The sequence below is a fragment of the Lygodium microphyllum genome, chromosome 26 (genome assembly GCF_053477565.2).
Source record: "Lygodium microphyllum isolate KBCC chromosome 26, Lygodium_microphyllum_v1.1.10, whole genome shotgun sequence".
Taxonomy (NCBI): domain Eukaryota; kingdom Viridiplantae; phylum Streptophyta; class Polypodiopsida; order Schizaeales; family Lygodiaceae; genus Lygodium; species Lygodium microphyllum.
The window spans coordinates 72,410,581-72,430,489 of record NC_141160.1 but is presented as its reverse complement, the minus strand read 5'-3'; the positions used below and the strand labels follow the sequence as shown (position 1 = coordinate 72,430,489).

Genomic DNA, 19,909 nt, shown 5'->3' with positions numbered 1-19,909 from the left:
TTTCTGTCAAATCCACTGTAGTAGCTGCTTTGGGGGAACATCAACACCCAAAGGGTACCCAAGATGCTTCACAATGGAGCCACGGGGAATAACCATACCCTGCCAGTCCAATGACTGCAAATCCGACTCCGTGCAGCTGAGAATGGCTGATTTCAAAGCATTGATGTGAAGATCCGAAGCCTGACCAAAGAGAGCCCAAACATCTAATGTTTTGCGAAGGTTATCCTTGTCCGCACACACAATCATAAAGCTGTCATCAGCCAAGGATTGACTAATGAAGTGCTGTCCAGAAGGAAGCAACAATTCAGCCAACTGAGTAGAAGTTGCCATATGAGATAACATCGAAAGAACTGGATGAGTCGCAAGGGCAAAGAAGAGAGGACTCAAAGTGCACCTCTGTCTAACAGAGCGGGCAAGGACAAATGGCTCGGTAACGCCTCCATTCAGCATGACTCCCGAAGACGCCGCAGCACTGATGGTGTAAATCAGACGAGACATCCGAGCACCAAAGCCCATAGTAGACATAAGTTTTGCAATGAAAGACCGGTCTAGATAATCAAAAGCCTTTTCCAGGTCCAATTGAATCAGTACCACCTCCTAATTAGAATGACTTGCATAATCAATCGCCAGTTGCGCATTTAATACATTGTGCAGAATGTTTCAGCCCTTAATGAAACCATATTGGAGAGGATGCACAATGGCACGAAGATGCTTATGGAGCCGATTCGCCATTACTTTGGAAAAGATTTTATACATAGAACCCATCAAAGAAATTGGGCACCAATGTTTTAACATAGACGGCAAAGGAACTTTTGGAAGCAATTTAATAAGTCCTTTCCATGAGGAAGGCATGATCCCCGTTTCCGACACCTACTGAAACAGAGCCGTCAATGGTTTCACCAGTTGGGTAGCAAAAACCTCAAAGAACTCATTGGTAAGACCATCCCAGCCACGACTTTTATCCTTGGGCAAGAGTAACAAAACAGCCATAACCTCCGCCTCACAAATATCTGTCTCCATAGTAGCTTGCATGTCCTGCAGAACCTGATTTCGGACAAGATCATAAAATACTGAACGAGCATGAGTAATTTGGCCTGAAGGTGGAGAAGTGCAACCAAGAAGGTCGAGGAAATAATTCCTACACATATTCACAATAGTCTGCGGATCAAGGACCATTTGACCTTTTGCATCCTGGAGTCTAGTCATAATCTCTCGAGCAAGAGAGGCATGGAGAACTTGAAAGAACTTATGAGTTTGACAAGCACTATCTTGAAAAGTCTCCGTCAGATGTTGCAATTTGGCGTGTTGATAAGATTTCAACTGAAACTCTTTAATAAGATCAGCCACACGCATTGCCAGTGACAGTGAAAATTCATCATCTGGAGTGTCCACCAGCAGTGAACGAACCAAAGCCAACAGGTCCTCCGCTCCTTGTCGACGCCGCCGACAAAGAGAGGCATGATGGATCCCATATTGTCAAGCAACCCGCTGCACATTAGAGAGCAATCGTTCAAACGAAGCAGTGCCCTGAGAGGAGAAGTCCAATAAGAATCTATCAATCAATTGCTACATATAGCCCTGAAAGATTGCATGCTTCAAATAAGACGAGTTGAAACGCAAAGGGAGTCTCTCCAGAAATCGCTTAAAAGGTGCAATGGGTTGTGCAAGCAGCTCAAGCTGTAGAGCAAAATGGTCCGACAAGACATATTGTTGCAACACTTTCATTTCGAGCATCTCATGAAGGAAATCATCATTCTGCATGATGTATATGCGGTCCAACCGCGACCATGTTGTTGCATGCTCGGCAGAATGGAAAGTAAACTCTATAGAAGAAGGGTGTAGCCAAGACCAGAGATCTTGCTTAAGAACGGCAAGAGCCAACTCATGCCACATACGACTTTCCGGCGCGTCCATTACCGAATGCTCCAATGTGGACTGCGAAGAATCGACACACATTGAAATCCCCCATCAAAAAACCCCGTCTGCCAAGTGACAAGGAAGTCTGCAAAGTATGCCAAAGCTTCCGGCGAGATAAAGGATCATTCGGAGCATAGAGACCAATTAACCATACGATCTCTCCTTCGAATAAAATTTCAATCACCACAAAGCGGCCATGTACATCATTTTTAATAAAAGCAGACTGATATTTTTCATGTACAATCATGAGCACACCAAAATAATGCATGGCATGTGTCCCTGCATACAATAAACGAAAGCCATGGCAATCCACAACTTTTCCTACTTCACCGTGACTCTTGTGCTCAACAGCACACAAAACATCCCACCGATTCTCATGCAAGACAGTCCACATGGTATATTGCTTGTGGCGAGAACAAATTCCTCGCACATTCCACGTGGCTATTTTCATGTGTATTCAAAAGAAAATCAGGTACAAGGCACAACTTGCCTCGACTTGACCTTTTCTGCGAGAATGTCCAGGACTCCCTCATCCAAAAAATCAACTAACACAACAAAAGAGTTCTGATGACCAGATTTGGAGGTAGACGGCATATCCGCTGTCTTGGGGATGGAACGGGGATAACGACGATCCCATGGGGTAATGACGTTACCTCTAGTATCAAAAGCCAGCTTAGCAGGTGGACCCTTTGGACCATCCGAATACACTCTCCTAGTGGGCTCTTGACGGGGAGTAGAGGAAACCATAGCCGGAGCAAAGTGATCTGAAGACAACATTTCTTTCCTGCACATATAATTACGCATGGAATCTTGTGAGGCAGTAGGCACAGTATCCACCATGCCAGCAACAAGCCCATTGCCTTTTTTAGCGCATACATTGACGACCAATCATTGGCATGGGAATCCAAACCCGAAACCTGTTGTTTACCTTTATCCAAAACTTTAGGTGGCTGGATGGCATCCTGCGACGGAGCATCACACACCATATCTTTCATGGGCAGCCCAACATGCTCAGCTTCTGAAGTGTGGTGCTTCTCTGGGCATTCGGCCATAAAATGTCCCAACTTTCCACACGAAAAGCAATGTCCTGCAAAGTTGTCCCATTTCAAAGGAAAGTGTAAAGGATGCATGCCCGAGCAATTAAGACATAACCACGCAGGACTTTTCGTAGCAGTGTCCCATAACATACACAAACGGTTACGATTCACGGCCCTTAGGCTTGGGGGGACCAAAACAGTGCCCACAGTGGCCATGGCGTCCTTTAACAGTGGCCAATAGACAACCGGACAATTTTCCACTTCAACCCAGACAGGGCATTCACGTTGCAGTAGGCGCTCAAAATCTGCCATAGAGCACCATGGCACAACATGGACCAAACGGCGATCTAAGAACAAAGGCAGTTTACACAAGAGAGCAGCACGGTGCGTCTCAGATTTCAACAGCACCTTAAAAAAGCCTCGAGGCCCAACAAAAATCTCTTCAACACATTCCCCTTGTAGCAGACTGTGCAGCCACTGGCGAATACGGGAAAACTGTGGGATCCTACCAGTGAAGAAGAGTATTACCGCCCGTTCATAAAACACTGAAAAGGAGCGCAAGACATTTTTCGGGTCCACAGTGGCTTCCAGAACATCTTCAAATGCAAAGTCAGAAAAGACTTCCTGATTATGTTGAACATAATCGCCAAGCAGAGTGTTGGCAAACTCCAGCAAATGCTCCCAGTCAACCTCCCGAGAGTCCACAGAATCAGAAGCAACCTAAGCATAGAAACAATCCTGATGATCCATTGTCTCTTCTGAAGTATGCTTGGTGCGTTTGCCCGCAGGCTAGAAGTCAAGACCAGGGGGCATCTCTTCTCTGCACAGAACCATATCCTCTAGTTTCTCGATATCAGAATCCGGAACAAGAGCTGCCACCGTTTGGTCTATAAAAGCCAAATCCAGACCAGCCATATTGTATCACTGCGTATGCCGGTCAGAGGCTGAGTGAAGAGCTGCAGTCTCTCTCTCTCTCTTTTTCTTTGTACAGATCAGTGGGCACTCTGGCCGAGACGCTGTCTCTCTGACAACTGATGGGCTTAGGGTTGTATAGCAGCTGGACGCCTCGGCAGAAAACGACACGCACAGGTAGGCGGAGCCGCGAACAGCAGCATAGTCGAAGGAACTGGGGCGACTGGAGACGTGGCAGCGCGATTGGGCAGAAGACAGGACAGGACAGACGGCGGGACAGAAGGCGGGACAGAAAACGGGACGAAGCAGGGCAGCGCTCAAGACTGGGACAGACGAAACAAAGGCCCACGGGGCTGAAACGCGACGACATGGACTCCCGCCCCCAGAGCAGACGAATGACGAGCGACGGCTACGCCGTCTGCACTCTGATGAGAGCAGCCGATGGATGGCGAAAGAGGGCAGGCGGCAAGTCGCGACCAGGATGCGCCATATCTCTCGACCTCGCGCAGGCGTTTCCTTCTCTCTCTCTCTCTCTCTTTTTTTTTCGTAAAAGGTAATTGTATTAATTACGAAAAAAATACAAGATTACTTGATTACAAGATACATGACGACAATCCAAGCCATCATGTGAAGAGGTTCTAAGTACTACAAGTTACAATGTCATGGCAAGGGTGCGGAGGAAATTGCCATATGCCAGGGACGGAAGTCCTCCGTAAAGAGCAAATCAGAACAATGGAGAAGAGCTAACTGCCAATACAAGAGGCCCTTAAGCCTCACAATATGCCGCTGAACATTATAGGAGGAGTCAAACAGAAAAGCATTCCGAATGGTCCAGTTATGCCAACAGCCCCAGTATCGAAGAAAGTGATACATGAGCTTCATATGTGGCTGTGCGGGAGTAGGGTATTTGGGCTGGCCAAAAACCCAATCAAAGGGGAGCAGGGTTATACCAACCACCCCTCGCCAAACAGCCGACAAAAATAACCAGACTTTCTTAGCGACGGGGCAAGAAATAAATCGGTGGCGGGCGGATTTCATAGTAGTGGTGCAAAAGAAACAGGTGCCATTGGAGATTCGTCGCTTGGAAAGAGCAGAAGCAAGCGGAAGACCCCCAATCATCACTCTCCAAAGAAAGACTTTATATTTAAAGGCTGTCTTGTTCAGCCAGCCCTCCATCACAATTGCCCTCCACCATGAGCGGGATTTACGCAATCCCCATAAAGCATTCGCTTTAGTAACTAGCCATTGATGATCTTTAATCAGAAGATGATACACTTGGTTAGCAGAAGCTTTGCTCAACGTCAGCCGGCCTTGTAGGTCGCAATCCTGCCAGGGATGATCCGAACCAAGAGCAGGAAAGGGTTGTCTGCTCTAGAGCACCGTCAAAAGCTGTTCCCATAAAGGCCTATATCCACGAGGGATCCTGAAAAGCCTCCTAGCTGTACGGAACGATATAAGCACATTGCGACTGGCAAGGGTGGCATCCGCAACCGAAGACAAGCCCAAACGTGCCATCCGGTTGAATTGTCGTCTAAGCTCATGTTTACCTTCCCACGAAAGTAAACGCGAGACTGCCAGTAATTCCATTTGAAAAGAGTTAGTAGCCAAGCGATCCTCCGTTGGATGCCACTAAGCCTTTTGAAGGACGTGTTTCCAGGAAGATACCAAATGAGTAAGCAGCAATGAAGATGAACTGGAGAACCACGAATCAGCATTAAGAACATGCCACCAAGAACTCCGGATTTGGGTATTGCCATGCAGAAGCCCATGGCCCTCAAGGAAATAACGGGCTATAGCGACCCACGGATGATGATCCGAGCACATCGCGCTGAAAAGAGACCAAAGAAGTGCTTGCATTTGACTTTGGGCATCTAAAATAGCTCCACCACCCATGCGTTTAGGGGTGCACGCATGCGACCATGAGATCCAGGAAATACCTGCATGCAATGAGTCCTTCTTCCATAGCATGAAGCGAATAGACTGAGTAAGAGCATTCAGAGTCGTAGTAGTCCAAGGCAACAATGGCAAGAAATATGTGAGCATTGGCAACATAATTATCTGGGCTACTTTAAGGCGAACATGGAAGGGCCAGGCCTGAGACTTCCAATACATAAATTTAGCCACCATTTTCTGAGAAATCCACTGCAGAAGCTGCTTTGGGGAAACATCAACACCCAAAGGGTATCCAAGATGCCTGACAATGGAGCCACAAAGAATAGCCAGACCCTGCCAGTCCAAGGACTGCAAATCCAACTCCGTGCAGCTTAGAATGGCTGATTTGAGCGCATTGATACGAAGGCCTGACGCCTGACCAAAGAGATCCCAAACATCCAATGCTTTTCGAAGGTTATCCTTGTCTGCACGCAAAATCATAAAGGTATCATCCGCCAGGGATTGGCTAATGAAGTGCTGTCCTGTAGGAAGCGACAGTCCGGCCAATTGAGAAGACGAGGCCATATGTGATAACATGGAAAGAACTAGATGTATCGCAAGGGCGAAGAATAAAGGGCTCAAAGGGCACCCCTGTCTGACAGAACGGGCAAGGACAAATGGCTCAGTAACACCTCCGTTCAACATGACTCGCGAAGACGCCGCAGCACTAATGGTGTAGATTAGACGAGACATCCGAGCACCAAAGCCCATAGCAAACATAACGAAAGACCAGTCCAGATAGTCAAAAGCCTTTTCCACGTCCAGTTGAATCAGTACTACCTCCTGATTAGAATGCCTGGCATAATCAATGGCCAATTTGGCATTCAAAACATTGTGTAGAATATTGCGGCCCTTAATGAAACCATACTGGAGAGGGTGCACAAGGGCAGGGAGATGCTTATGGAGCCGATTCGCCATTACTATGGAAAAGATTTTGTACATTGAACCCATCAAAGAAATTGGGCGCCACTGTGTCAACTTAGATGGCCAAGGAACTTTTGGAAGCAGTTTAATAAGTCCTTGTTTCCATGAGGGAGGCATGATCCCCGTTTCCCACACCTGCTGAAACAAAGCCTGCAATGGTTTCGCCAGTTGGGTAGCGAAAGCTTCAAAGAACTCATTGGTGAGACCATCCCAACCCGGACTTTTATCTTTGGGCAAGTGTAACAAGACGTCCATAACCTCTGCCTCACCAATATCTGACTCCATAGTAGCTTGCATGTCCTGCGGAAGCTGATTGTGGACCAGGCCATAAAAAACCGAACAGGCCTGAGTAGTTTGGGCTAAAGGTGGAGAAGCGGAACCGAGAAGGTCACGGAAATAATTCCTGCACATATGCACAATAGTCTGTGGATCCACGATAAGGTGGCCTTCTGCATCCTCGAGTCTGGTCATATTCTCTCGAGCAGGAGAGGCATGAAGAGCTCGAAAGAACTTATGGGTCTGACATGCACTATCTTGCAAAGTCTCTCCAGAAATTGCTTAAAGGTGCAATGCGTTGTGCAAGCAACTCAAACTGCAGAGGGAAATGGTCCGACAAGGCATATTGCTGCAATACTTTTATTTCGAGCATCTTAGGCAGAAAATCATCATTCTACATGATATATATACGGTCCAACCGCAACCATGTTGTTGCATACTGGGCCGAATGGAAAGTAAACCCTGTAGAAGACGGGTGTAGCCAGGACCAAAGATCTTGCTTAAGAACAGCAAGAGCCAACTCATGCCACATACGACTTTCCGACGCATCCATTACCGAGTGCTCCGATGTGGACTGGGAAGAATCAACACACATATTGAAATCCCCCATGAAGAAGCCCCGTCTGCCAAGTGACAAGGAAGTCTGCAAAGTCTGCCAAAGCTCCCGGCGAGATGACGAATCATTCGGAGCATAGAGGCCAAGTAACCATAAGATTTCCCCTTCAAATAAAATTTCAATCACCAAAAAGCGGCCATGAACATCATTTTTAATAAGAACAGGCTGATATTTGGCATGTACAATCATGAGCACACCCGAATAATGCACCGCCTGTGTTCCTGCATAGAACAAACGAAAGCCATGGCAATCCACAACTTTTCCGGCGTCACCGTGACTCTTGTGCTCAACAGCGCACAGGACATCCCACTGATTCTCATACAATGCAATCCACATGGCATGTTGCTTGTGTCGAGAACAAATTCCTCGCACATTCCACGTGGCTATTTTCATGTGTATACAAAACACAATCAGGTACGAGGCACAGCTTGCCTCGATTTGACTTTGTCGGCGAGAATGTCCAAGACTCCCTCATCCAAGAAATCCGCCAACACCGCAAAAGAGTTCTGAGGACCAGATTTGAAAGTAGACGGCATATCTGCTTGCTTGGGGTTGGAACGTGGATAACGACGGTCCCACGGGGTAATGACGTTGCCTCTGGTATCAAAAGCCAGCTTTGCAGGTGGACCCTTTAGACGATCCGAATACATTTTCCTGGCGGGCTGAGGACGGGGGGCTGAGGAAACCATAGCAGGAGGAGAGCGCTCGGAAGACAACATTTCCTTCCTGCGCATATATGTACGCATGGAATCTTGTGAGGTAGTAGGCACAATACTCTCCATGCCAGCAACAATCCTGTTGCCTTTGTTTGCACATACTTCAACCCAATCAGTGGCACGGGAATCCAGACCCAAAACCTGTTATTTACCTTTGGCCAGGACTTGGGGCGGGTGGATAGTATCCAGCGACGGAGCATCACACACCATATCTTCCATGGGCGGAGCAACATGACCCGCATCTGAAATGTGTTGCTGCTTTGGGCATTCGGCCATAAAGTGGCCCAACTGTCCACAGGAAAAGCAATGGCCTACAAAATTGCCCCATTTCAAACGAAAGTGTAACGGATGCATGCCAGAGCAATTGAGGCGTAACCAAGCAGGCCTTTTCCTTGCAATATCCCAGAACATGCACAAGCGGTTGCGATTCACAGCCCTGAGACTGGGAGGGACCAGAACCGTGCCCACAACGGCCATAGCATCCTTCAATAGCGGCCAATAAACAGCCGGACAATTTTCCACTTCTATCCACACAGGGCATTCACGTTGCAGGAGGCGTTGAAAATCTGCCATCGGGCGCCATGGAACCACATGAACCAACCGACGATCAAAAAACAAAGGCAGTTTAGACAGGAGAGCAGCACGGTGCGTCTCAGTTTTCAAGAGGACCTCAAAAAAACCTCGGGACCCAACAAAAATCTCTTCGACACATTCCCCTTGTAGCACACTCTGCAGCCATTGGCGAATACGGGAAAGCAGCGGGATTCGACCAGTGAAGAAGAGTATCACAGCGCGATCATAAAACACCGAAAAGGAGCGTAGAGACAGTTTTGAGGTCGACGGTAGCTTCTAGAACATCGTCAGGTGCAGAGTCAGAAAAGGCTTCCTGATTATGTTGAACATATTCGCCAAGCAGAGTGTTGGCAAATTCCAGCAGATGCTCCCAGTACACCTCCTGAGAGTCCACAGAATCCGAAGCAACCTGCGCATAGGAACGATCCTGAATAACACCTATCTCTTCCGAGGTATGCTTGGTACGTTTACCCGCAGGCTGGATGTCAGGACCCGGGGGCATCTCTTCAGTGCACGGAACCATATCCTCCGGTTCCTCAGCGTCAGAATCCGGGCCAAGTCCTGCCACCGTTTGGTCTATGAAATCCAGATCCAAACCAGCCATCTTGTATGACGAGCTGATCTCGAAAGAGGACTGACGCACAGTGCAGATCACTGTCGGCTGAGTTAGAAATCTGCACCCCTGTAAGCTGGTTTCGCACACGGCAGAGGACGACCCTCAGAACGTCACACGAACAGGTTGCAAGCGTTAAAAGTCTAGGGCGACCACCACGGTCGCTGACTGGCGAGGGCAGCGTCCGACAGGTGAGGGGGGCGACCGACAGGCGAGGACGGACACCAGGCGTGGGCAGAAGCCCTGACGCACAAGGCAAACGGGCGTGAACCAGGCGCAGAGCCCGCAGTGCACGCGGGCGACAGCAGGGCTGGAGGCGCAACTGACGGGCCGCCAGATGCAGGCGGCGAGCCTGTGGCAGATGACACGCGTGCGGGCGGTTACAGGCAACGACAGGGAGACGTGGCGGCTGTAGACGTGGTGGCACGACAGGCCCTCTGCCTCCTCTCTCTCTCTCTCTCTCTCTCTCTCTCTCTCTCTCTCTCTCTCTCTCTCTCTCTCTCTCTCTCTCTCTCTCTCTCTCTCTCTCTCTCTCTCTCTCTCTCTCTCTCTCTCTCTCTCTCTCTCTCTCTCTCTCTCTCTCTCTCTCTCTCTCTCTCTCTCTCTCTCTCTCTCTCTCTCTCTCTCTCTCTCTCTCTCTCTCTCTCTCTCTCTCTCTCTCTCTCTCTCTCTCTCTGTGTGTGTCAATCACAGAGTAGGGCTCCCCAGGAAGGCCAGCTGTTCACGAGTAAGCGATGGCAGGTCATGAACAGGGCAGGACAAACCCTGCGCTGGTCTGACGAAGGAGCTCAGGCACCGCACGAGCAGGTACACACGTTCGCTGGGCAGGGGAGGCACATCCGGAGGCAGGTAAACACGACGCCTCTGTCCCTTGCTCGCTCACTCTCTCTCTCTCACCTGCGTGCAGAAGCGGGGCAGAAAAAAGCAGGCGCAAGCTCGATAGAGCCAGCAGACGAGGTCAGGTCGCTGCAGAAGACGGGTCACGGCAGGTCGCCATCGCTCCGTTCGCCACGCTCCGCTAAACCTCTCTCTCTCTCTCTCTCTCTCTCTCTCTCTCTCTCTCTCTCTTTTGGAGGATGGAATAGATTGTTTTATGATCACCTTTTCCTTCTCTCTCTCTCTCTCTCTCTCTTTTTTTTCGTAAAAGGTAATTGTATTAATTACGAAAAAAGTACAAGATTACTTGATTACAAGATACATGACGACAATCTAAGCCATCATGTGAAGAGGTTCTAAGTACTACAAGTTACAATGTTATGGCAAAGATACAGAGGAAATTGCCATATGCCAGGGACGTAAGTCCTCCCTAGAGAGCAAATCCGAATGCTGGAGAAGATCCAACTGCCAATACAAGAGGCCCTTAAGCCTCGCAATATGCCGCCGAACATTATAGGCAGAGTCAAACAGAAAAGCATTCCGAATGGTCCAGTTATGCCAACAGCCCCAATATCGAAGAAAAGGAAACATGAGCTTCATATGTGGCTGTGCAGGAGTGGGGTGTTTGGGCTGCCCGAAAACCCAATCAAAGGGGCGCAGGGTGAAACCAACCACTCCTTGCCAGACAGCCGACAAAAATAACCAGACTTTCTTTGCTATGGGGCAAGAAATAAATCGGTGGCGGGCTGATTCCACAACAGTGGTGCAAAAGAAACAGTTGCCATTGGAGATTCGTCGCTTGGAAAGAGCCGAAGCAAGCGGAAGACCACCAATCATCACTCTCCAAAGAAAGACTTTACATTTGAAGGGTGTCTTGTTCAACCAGCCCTCCATCACAGTTGCCCTCCACCATGACCGGGATTTACGTAATCCCCATCAAGCATTTGCTTTGGTAACTAGCCATTGATGATCTTTAATCAGAATATGATACACTTGGTTAGCAGAAGCTTTGCTTAAAGGCAGCCTGCCTTGTAGGTCCCAATCCTGCCAGGCATGATCCGAAGCAAGGGCAGGAAAGGGTTGGCTGCTCTGGAGCATCCTCAAAAGCTGTTCCCATAAGGGCCGATATCCACGAGGGATCCTGAAAAGCCTCCGAGCTGTATGAAAAGATATAAGTACATTGCGACTGGCAAGGTTGGCATCCGCAACTGAAGACAAGCCCAAACGGGCCATCCGGTTGAATTGTGGTCTAAGCTCATGTCTACCTTCCCATGCAAGAAAACGCGAGACTGCCAGCAATTCCAATTGAAAAGAGTTAGTAGCCAAACGATCCTCTGCTGGATGCCACTGAGCCTTCTGGAGGACCTGTTTCCAGGAACATACCAAATGAGTAAGCAGCGACGAAGAAGAACTAGAGAACCGCGAATCAGCATTAAGAACATGCCACCAAGAACTCCGGATTTGGGTAGTGCCATGTAGAAGCCCATGGCTCTCAAGGAAATAACGGGCTATATCGACCCATGGATGATGATCCGAGCACATGGCACGGAAAAGAGACCAACGGAGTGCCTGCATGTGAGTTTGGGCATCTAAAATAGCTCCGCTACCCATGCGTTTGGGGGTGCATGCATGCGACCAAGAGATCCAGGAAATACCTGCATGCAATGAGTCCTTCTTCCATAGCATGAAACGGATAAACTGAGTAAGAGCATTCAGAGTCGTAGTAGTCCAGGGCAACAATGGCAAGAAATATGTGAGCATTGGCAACATAATTGTCTGGGCCACTTTGAGGCGAATATGAAAGGGCCAGGCTTGAGATTTCCAATACATAAACTTAGCCACCATTCTCTCAGAAATCCACTGCAGAAGCTGCTTTGGGGGAACATCAACACCCAAAGGGTAGCCAAGGTGCCTGACAATGGAGCCACGAGGCACAACCAGACCCTGCCAGTCCAAGCACTACAAATCCGACTTGGTGCAACTGAGAATGGCTGATTTGAGCGCATCAATACAAAGGCCCGACGCCTGACCAAAGAGGCCCCAAACATCCAATGCTCGTCGAATGTTATCCTTGTCCGCATGCAAAATCATAAAAGTATCATCCGCCAGGGATTGGCTAATGAAGTGCTGTCCTGTAGGAAGCGACAGTCCGGCCAACTGAGAAGAGGCGGCCATATGTGATAACATGGAAAGAACTAGATGTGTCGCAAGGGCGAAGAATAAAGGGCTCAAAGGGCACCCCTGTCTGACAGAACGGGCAAGGACAAATGGCTCAGTAACACCTCCGTTCAACATGACTCGCGAAGACGCCACAGCACTAATGGTGTAGATTAGACAAGACATCCGAGCACCAAAGCCCATAGCAGACATAAGTTCAGCAACGAAAGACCAGTCCAGATAGTCAAAAGCCTTTTCCAAGTCCAGTTGAATCAGTACTACCTCCTGATTAGAATGCCTGGCATAATCAATGGCCAATTTGGCATTCAAAACATTGTGTAGAATATTGCGGCCCTTAATGAAACCATACTGGAGAGGGTGCACAAGGGCAGGGAGATGCTTATGGAGCCGATTCGCCATTACTTTGGAAAAGATTTTGTACATTGAACCCATCAAAGAAATTGGGCGCCACTGTGTCAACTTAGATGGCAAAGGAACTTTTGGAAGCATTTTAATAAGTCCTTGTTTCCATGAGGGAGGCATGATCCCCGTTTCCCACACCTACTGAAACAAAGCCTGCAATGGTTTCGCCAGTTGGGTAGCAAAAGCTTCAAAGAACTCATTGGTGAGACCATCCCAACCCGGACTTTTATCTTTGGGCAAGTGTAACAAGACGTCCATAACCTCTGCCTCACCAATATCTGACTCCATAGTAGCTTCCATGTCCTGCGGAAGCTGATTGCGGACCAGGTCATAAAAAACCGAACGGGCCTGAGTAATTCAGTCTGAAGGTGGAGAAGTGGAACCGAGAAGGTCACGGAAATAATTCCTGCATATATGCACAATAGTCTGCGGATCCAGGATAAGGTGGCCTTCGGTATCCTCGAGTCTGGTCATATTCTCTCGAGTAGGAGAGGCATGGAGAGCTCGAAAGAACTTATGGGTCTGACATGCACTATCTTGCAAAGTCTCCGTCAGATGTTGCAGTTTGGCCTGCTGATATGATTTCAAGTGGAATTCTTTAATAAGATCAGCCACTCACATGGCCAGTCCGAGCAAAAATGCATCATCCGGAGTGTCCACCAGCAAAGAACGAACCAAAGCCAGTAGGTCCTCTGCAGCCTTGCAACGCTGCCGACAAAGAGAGGCATGATAGATCCCATACTACCCAGCAACCCGCTGCACATTAGAGAGCAATCTTTCAAATGACGCAGTGCCCTGAGAAGAGAAGTCCAAGAAGAATATGTCAATCAATTGCTGCATATAGCCCTGAAAGATTGCATGCTTCAAGTAAGACGAGTTGAAACGCAAAGGGAGTCTCTCCAGAAATTGCTTGAAAGGTGCAATGGGGTGTGCAACCAGCTCAAGCTGCAGAGGGAAATGGTCCGACAAGGCATAATGCTGCAATACTTTTATTTCGAGCATTTCGGGAAGAAAATCATCATTTTGCATGATATATATACGGTCCAATCGCGACCATGTTGTTGCATACTGGGCAGAATGGAAAGTAAACCCTGTAGAACACGGGTGTAGCCAGGACCAGAGATCTTGCTTAAGAACCGCAAGAGCCAATGCATGCCACATACGACTTTCCGGCGCATCCATTACCGAATGCTCCGATGTGGACTGGGAAGAATCAACACACATATTGAAATCCCCCATGAAGAAGCCCCGTCTGCCAAGTGACAAGGAGGTCTGCAAAGTCTGCCAAAGCTCCCGACAAGATAAGGAATCATTCGGAGCATAGAGGCCAAGTAGCCATAAGATTTCCCCTTCGTATAAAATTTCAATCACCAAAAAGCGGCCATGAACTTCATTTTTAATAAGAACAGGCTGATATTTTTCATGTACAATCATGAGCACGCCCGAATAATGCATGGTCTGTGTCCCTGCATAAAACAATCGAAAGCCATGGCAATCCACAACTTTTCCGGCTTCACCGTGACTCTTGTGCTCAACAGCGCACAGGACATCCCACTGATTTTCATACAATACAGTCCACATGGCATGTTGCTTGTGTCGAGAACAAATTCCTCGCACATTCCACGTGGCTATTTTCATGTGTATTGAAAATAAAATCAGGTACGAGGCACAGCTTGCCTCGATTTGACTTTGTCGGCGAGAATGTCCAGGACTCCCTCATCCAAGAAATCTGCCAACACCGCAAAAGAGTTCTGAGGACCAGATTTGGAAGTAGACGGCATATCTGCTGGCTTGGGGTTGGAACAGGGATAACGACGGTCCCACGAGGTAATGACATTACCTCTGGTATCAAATGCCAACTTAGCAGGGGGACCCTTTGGACGATCCGAATACATTTTCCTAGCGGGCTGATGAAAGGGGGCAGAGGAAACCATTGCAAGAGCAGAGCGCTCGGAAGACAACATTTCCTTCCTGCGCATATATGTACGCATGGAATCTTGTGAGGTAGTAGACATAGTATTCTCCATGCCAACAACAACCCTGTTGCCTTTTTTTGCACGTACTTCAACCCAATTAGTGGCACGAGAATCTAGACCCGAAACCTGTTGTTTACCTTTGGCCAGAGCTTGGGGCTGATGGATAGCATCCAGCGACGGGGCATCACACACCATATCTTCCATGGGCGGCGCAACATGGCCAACATCGGAAGTGTGTTGCTGTTCCGGGCATTCGGCCATAAAATGCCCCAACCAGCCACAGGAAAAGCAATGCCCTGCAAAATTGCCCCATTTCAAACGAAAGTGTAACGGGTGCATGCCAGAGCAATTGAGGCGTAACCAAGCAGGCCTTTTTCTTGCAGTGTTCCATAGCATACACAAGCGGTTGCAATTCACAGCCCGGAGACTGGGAGGGACCAGAACAGTGCCCACAGCGGCCATAGCATCCTTCAATAGTGGCCAATAAACAGCCGGACAATTTTCCACCTCTACCCAGACACGGCATTCACGTTGCAGCAGACGCTGAAAATCTGCCATTGGGTGCCATGGAACCACATGAACCAACCGGCGTTCAAAAAACAAAGGTAGTTTAGACAGGAGAGCAGCACGGTGCGTCTCCGATTTCAAGAGGACCTCAAAAAAACCATGGGAACCAACAAAAATTTCTTCAACACATTCCCCTTGTAGCAGACTGTGCAACCACTGGCGAATACGGGAAAGCAACGGGATTCCACCAGTGAAGAAGAGTATGACAGCGCGATCATAAAACACCGAAAAGGAGCGGAGGACGGTTTTTGGGTCCACGGTGGCATCCAGAACATCGTCAGGTGCAGAGTCAGAAAAGACTTCCTAATTATGTTTAACATAATCGCCAAGCAAAGTGTTGGCAAATTCCAGCAAATGCTCCCAGTCAACCTCCTGAGAGTCCACCGAATCCGAAGCAACCTGAGCATAGGAACGATCCTGAGGAACACCTGTCTCTTCCGAAGTATGCTTGGTACGTTTACCCGCAGGCTGGATGTCGGGACCAGGGGGCATCTCTTCGTTGCATGGAACCATATCCTCAGGTTCCTCAGCATCAGAATCCGGGCCAAGTGCTGCCACTGTTTGGTCTATGAAATCCAGATCCAAACCAGCCATCGTGTATGACGATTTGATCTCGACGGAGGACTGACCCTCTCTCCCGCCCGCTCTCTCTCTCTCCCTCTTTTATGTACAGAGGCGCTGTCCAGGGGTGTACTCTGCAAGGACAGCTAATGAAAGCGGAGCTTTACCTGTCACCGTGCGGGGGCAAAAGGGCGAAACAAAGGCCTGGCGGTCTCCACGGCAGGACAGGACAGGTTGGGGTGCCGGGCAGGGATCCGTCAGCAGCAGCCGTGGACAGGGCGTCAGTGGCAAGCGACCGTGGACAGGGTGTCAGAAGCAGGGCGTCAAGGGCGGCCGTGGACAGGGCGTCAGGAGCAGGACGCGATCACGGCGCCAGGAGCAGGAGCAGGGCGGCAGGAACAGGGCTCTAGGGTTTCCGCTGGCGGCGCAGAGACCCAAACGCGAATGGCAAAGACAGGCGGGGGCGCAGGCGTCGACGATGCTGACAAGACGCGAAGGACAGACGAGCAGAGACGACGACGGTGCGGACGCAAACGCGGGGTGACGACAGGCGGGTCTTCAGTCGGCGACAACGCAGGTCGAGGCGACGGCAAGGCTGGCAGTATCAGGCGATGGCAGGGCAGCACGACGCAGGGGCACCATCGCGCTCTTCTTCTCTCCCGTCAAGGTCCTCTCTCTCTCTCTCTCTCTCTCTCTCTCTCTCTCTCTCTCTCTCTCTCTCTCTCCGTAATGGATCTCTCTCTCTCTCTGTCGTTCTCTCTCTCTCTCTCTCTCTTTTTTTTTTTTTTCGTAATCTCTCTCTCTCTCTCTCTCTCTCTCTCTCTCTCTCTCTCTCTCTCTCTTGTTGCAGGAGCTGAAAAAAAATTAAGGGGCTTTTCAGTGCATATTTGATTTTGCAAAGCTGTCTTCTTCGCTGCCCTCCCTTTTCATTACATATTTGATTGGATACAGCTATATCTTTTTATATTAGCTTATAGCTTCCTTTCTTGCAAGGAAAAATAAATTGTTACATGATGAGCAAGTTAGTGTATTTTTAAGAAATTTTATCTTCACTTTATTTGTAAATACCCCTTTCAAAGCTTCCGATGCCACAGAAGCAGGAAGCCGTCGCTGGCTTGGACCACCTAGTTTTCCAAGCACAGATGAAGGTAACACACAGCAATCTGGAATATCTGGGTTCCAAAAAAATGATGTAGCCTTCTTTGCATGTGCCACGAGTTCACTCTGAACAAAATTCGAACCAGTTACCAACCTTTAGAATTCAAGTGATCTAAGGATGTAGAATCCCTCCAAATCCTACATCAAATGATATGTGCCATACCATATAAGTACATAGAATAACTTGAAGTTGTTTGCTCATTTCTTCACACAAGCCAGTGTTACTGCTAGGGCCGTGTTTCTTTCTTTGAAGACAACACACTTGAATGAGGCTCTGTAAAAGAAGCAAAATCTTCTCGGGCATGCAGGTGGTATTGTATGCCCTCTTGTAGATACTAGACACCTGCTCTTGTACAAGCTGCCAACAAGTACAGTATTGTTAGGGAAACACAAAGAAGCTGACCAGGCATAACCCATCATTATTAATTAAACGGATAAAGTTGAATTCTTAGGAGATATCTCCTTCAGCAATACCAATGCTTCAGTGGTCAGTGTCATGCAGAAGGATGTGGACTCCTATGCTTGGAGTGTATATAATGCAAATATTAAGCAAAAAGTATCCCAAAACTTCTTAGAGATCTACAACATCAACTAGATAGGTAAGATCATAATGCATTGCTGCACCAAATAAAGCAAGTTCCTGTGTTGAGGATAATTAGGCCCACTATATCTGCTCATGTCACATCCTTCAAGCCATTTCAAGAGATAGACTATTGTCAATGTAGTCTGCACTACCACCCTCATCATTTCAGGGAGTAGTCAAGCATACCATCATGAGCTTTGAATGATTTTCATGACTCAACAATCCCAAAGATGCCACTCTTGCCCATTTGTCTGAATCTTCTGTCCATGCTTCAACATCCTCATCAGTGACCACACTATCCAGCACACCATTTGGAGGTTTCAGAAATGCGCAAAGTGTCTCATTCAGACCATTTGTCATCCATTTTTGAAAATCAAACAAAGAAGAAGCCTTGTCTGCTGAAAGCCAATGTCCAATGGTTTTACACAGCATTCCTGCAATAGTTGAAACAAACAGCTGATTAAGCTTAATTTGTGTAATGCTTTCAGTACCAACTTTGTCTTCTCTGACTTCAAAGTATCTTCATTCGGAATTACATGACCCACATTTACATCCACTCGAGCATTACTCAAAACATCTGCAATATCATTTGGTTAACAGACTTTTCCACTAGCCTTTCTTGATTGCTAAAGGACATCTGTGTAATGCACTGACCCCCACAAAGACAAGTAGAAACTTGTAGCAGTTAGTCACAGAAGTTTATGCCATCTTATAACTGCTGAGTTTTCCATACAAGAACTGCCATAACATTAATGATTAATTAACAGCCCCATGAAATAGGGCAGCAGCTGATTATATCAGTATCAGTATGAACAGTATTCACAAGAGGATCCTCGTGGGAGCATCTAAGTCTCTCAAACTGGCATGACTTCTCGATGGCTTCCCAGCCCACACCTATCTGTGCTGTCTCCTAGAGTAAAACTTGTCTAACCTTGTCCTTGCAATCTTTGAAGCCTCATGGAGAGGAGGGAAGTCCTTAGAATCAAAGGAGTCATCTGAATGGTTCAAATCTTCAATGTCTCATTGTGCTTCCTTGCTTACAAGATAAACAACCACTCAGCCTGTTGAGCAACAGGGATGATTGAGAGTGGCCACATGAGCCAAAACCCCAATTCATGGGTGGCTTTCCTCTAGTCTCAATCAACCAACTTCTTGTGAGATGGAGAGAGAATCGAAGCTCAGCTCAGAGTTCAGTAGACAGTGTGAGAGTGAAGCATGACACCCAATGCAATAGACTGAAAGAGTGTCATCTGAAAGCACAAGGTACAACCCTTAAACCTTAGGGTTGTAAGGGGTGTTCACACCCGAACATGATAAGTGCCCGTAAGTGTGTGACATAAGCACATACGAAATAAGACAATAAGTCTCGGGGAAAAAACCTCTCGTACCGAGAGTAAAAAGTGCCCGTGTCCTACTAATCACTGACACTCCTCTATCAGCGTAGGCATGAGTGGAAACCCAACAAACCCCCCTAGAGTGAAGAGTGATCACAAGTACAAGGATCATCCGCCACCAAAGGAGATCAAATTTAAAGCATTGCGAAATGCTTCGAATTTGTCACGAGGAAGAGCTTTGGTGAAGATGGCTACCACATTAGTAGTGGTAGGACAATAGACAAGGCTGATATCACCTGCATGTAGCCTCTCTCTGACACAGTGATAATGTATCTCAATGTGTTTCGTGTGTGCATGAAACACTGGGTTTTGGTGCCACTGCAATGGCACTCTGACTGTCATTGAACAAATGAGTAGGCTCCATAACAAATACATCTAGATTAGCGAGCAAGCCTCTAATCCATACGCATTCAACTAAGGTAGTGAAAGCTGCCTTGTATTCAACTTCACATGATGATGTGACAATAGTGGATTATTTCTTGCTAAGCAAAGATATACAAGATGAGCCAAGCAAGAAAGAATTGCCACTAGTGGAGTGACATGAATCATTTCTTAAGATCCAGAATGATACACATTTTTTTCCACGATACCTTGATAATGTTCTCATTAGCTAACAGTTGACAGGTTGCTGGAAAAACCTCTCTAGGTTAAGGAAGAGACAAAGCTTTGCCCAAGGCTATAGGTGTCATTGTAGTAGT

At 47.8% G+C, this 19,909-nt stretch overlaps 1 protein-coding gene across 9 annotated transcripts in view; it reads right to left on the bottom strand.

Annotated features, from left to right (window-relative positions):
* Positions 1–19,909, bottom strand: part of LOC148013402 (tRNA/rRNA methyltransferase (SpoU) family protein) — a 239,083-nt gene that overhangs the window by 136,544 nt on the left and 82,630 nt on the right. For all 9 annotated transcript variants that reach the window (XM_087667522.1, XM_087667524.1, XM_087667515.1 and 6 more), the window contains 3 exons: positions 18,004–18,251; positions 17,398–17,592; positions 17,145–17,300 (listed from right to left, as the gene is read on the bottom strand). In XM_087667522.1, the coding sequence (XP_087523648.1) occupies positions 17,145–17,300; positions 17,398–17,592; positions 18,004–18,251 (599 nt within the window). The remainder of the gene's footprint in view (positions 1–17,144; positions 17,301–17,397; positions 17,593–18,003; positions 18,252–19,909) is intronic.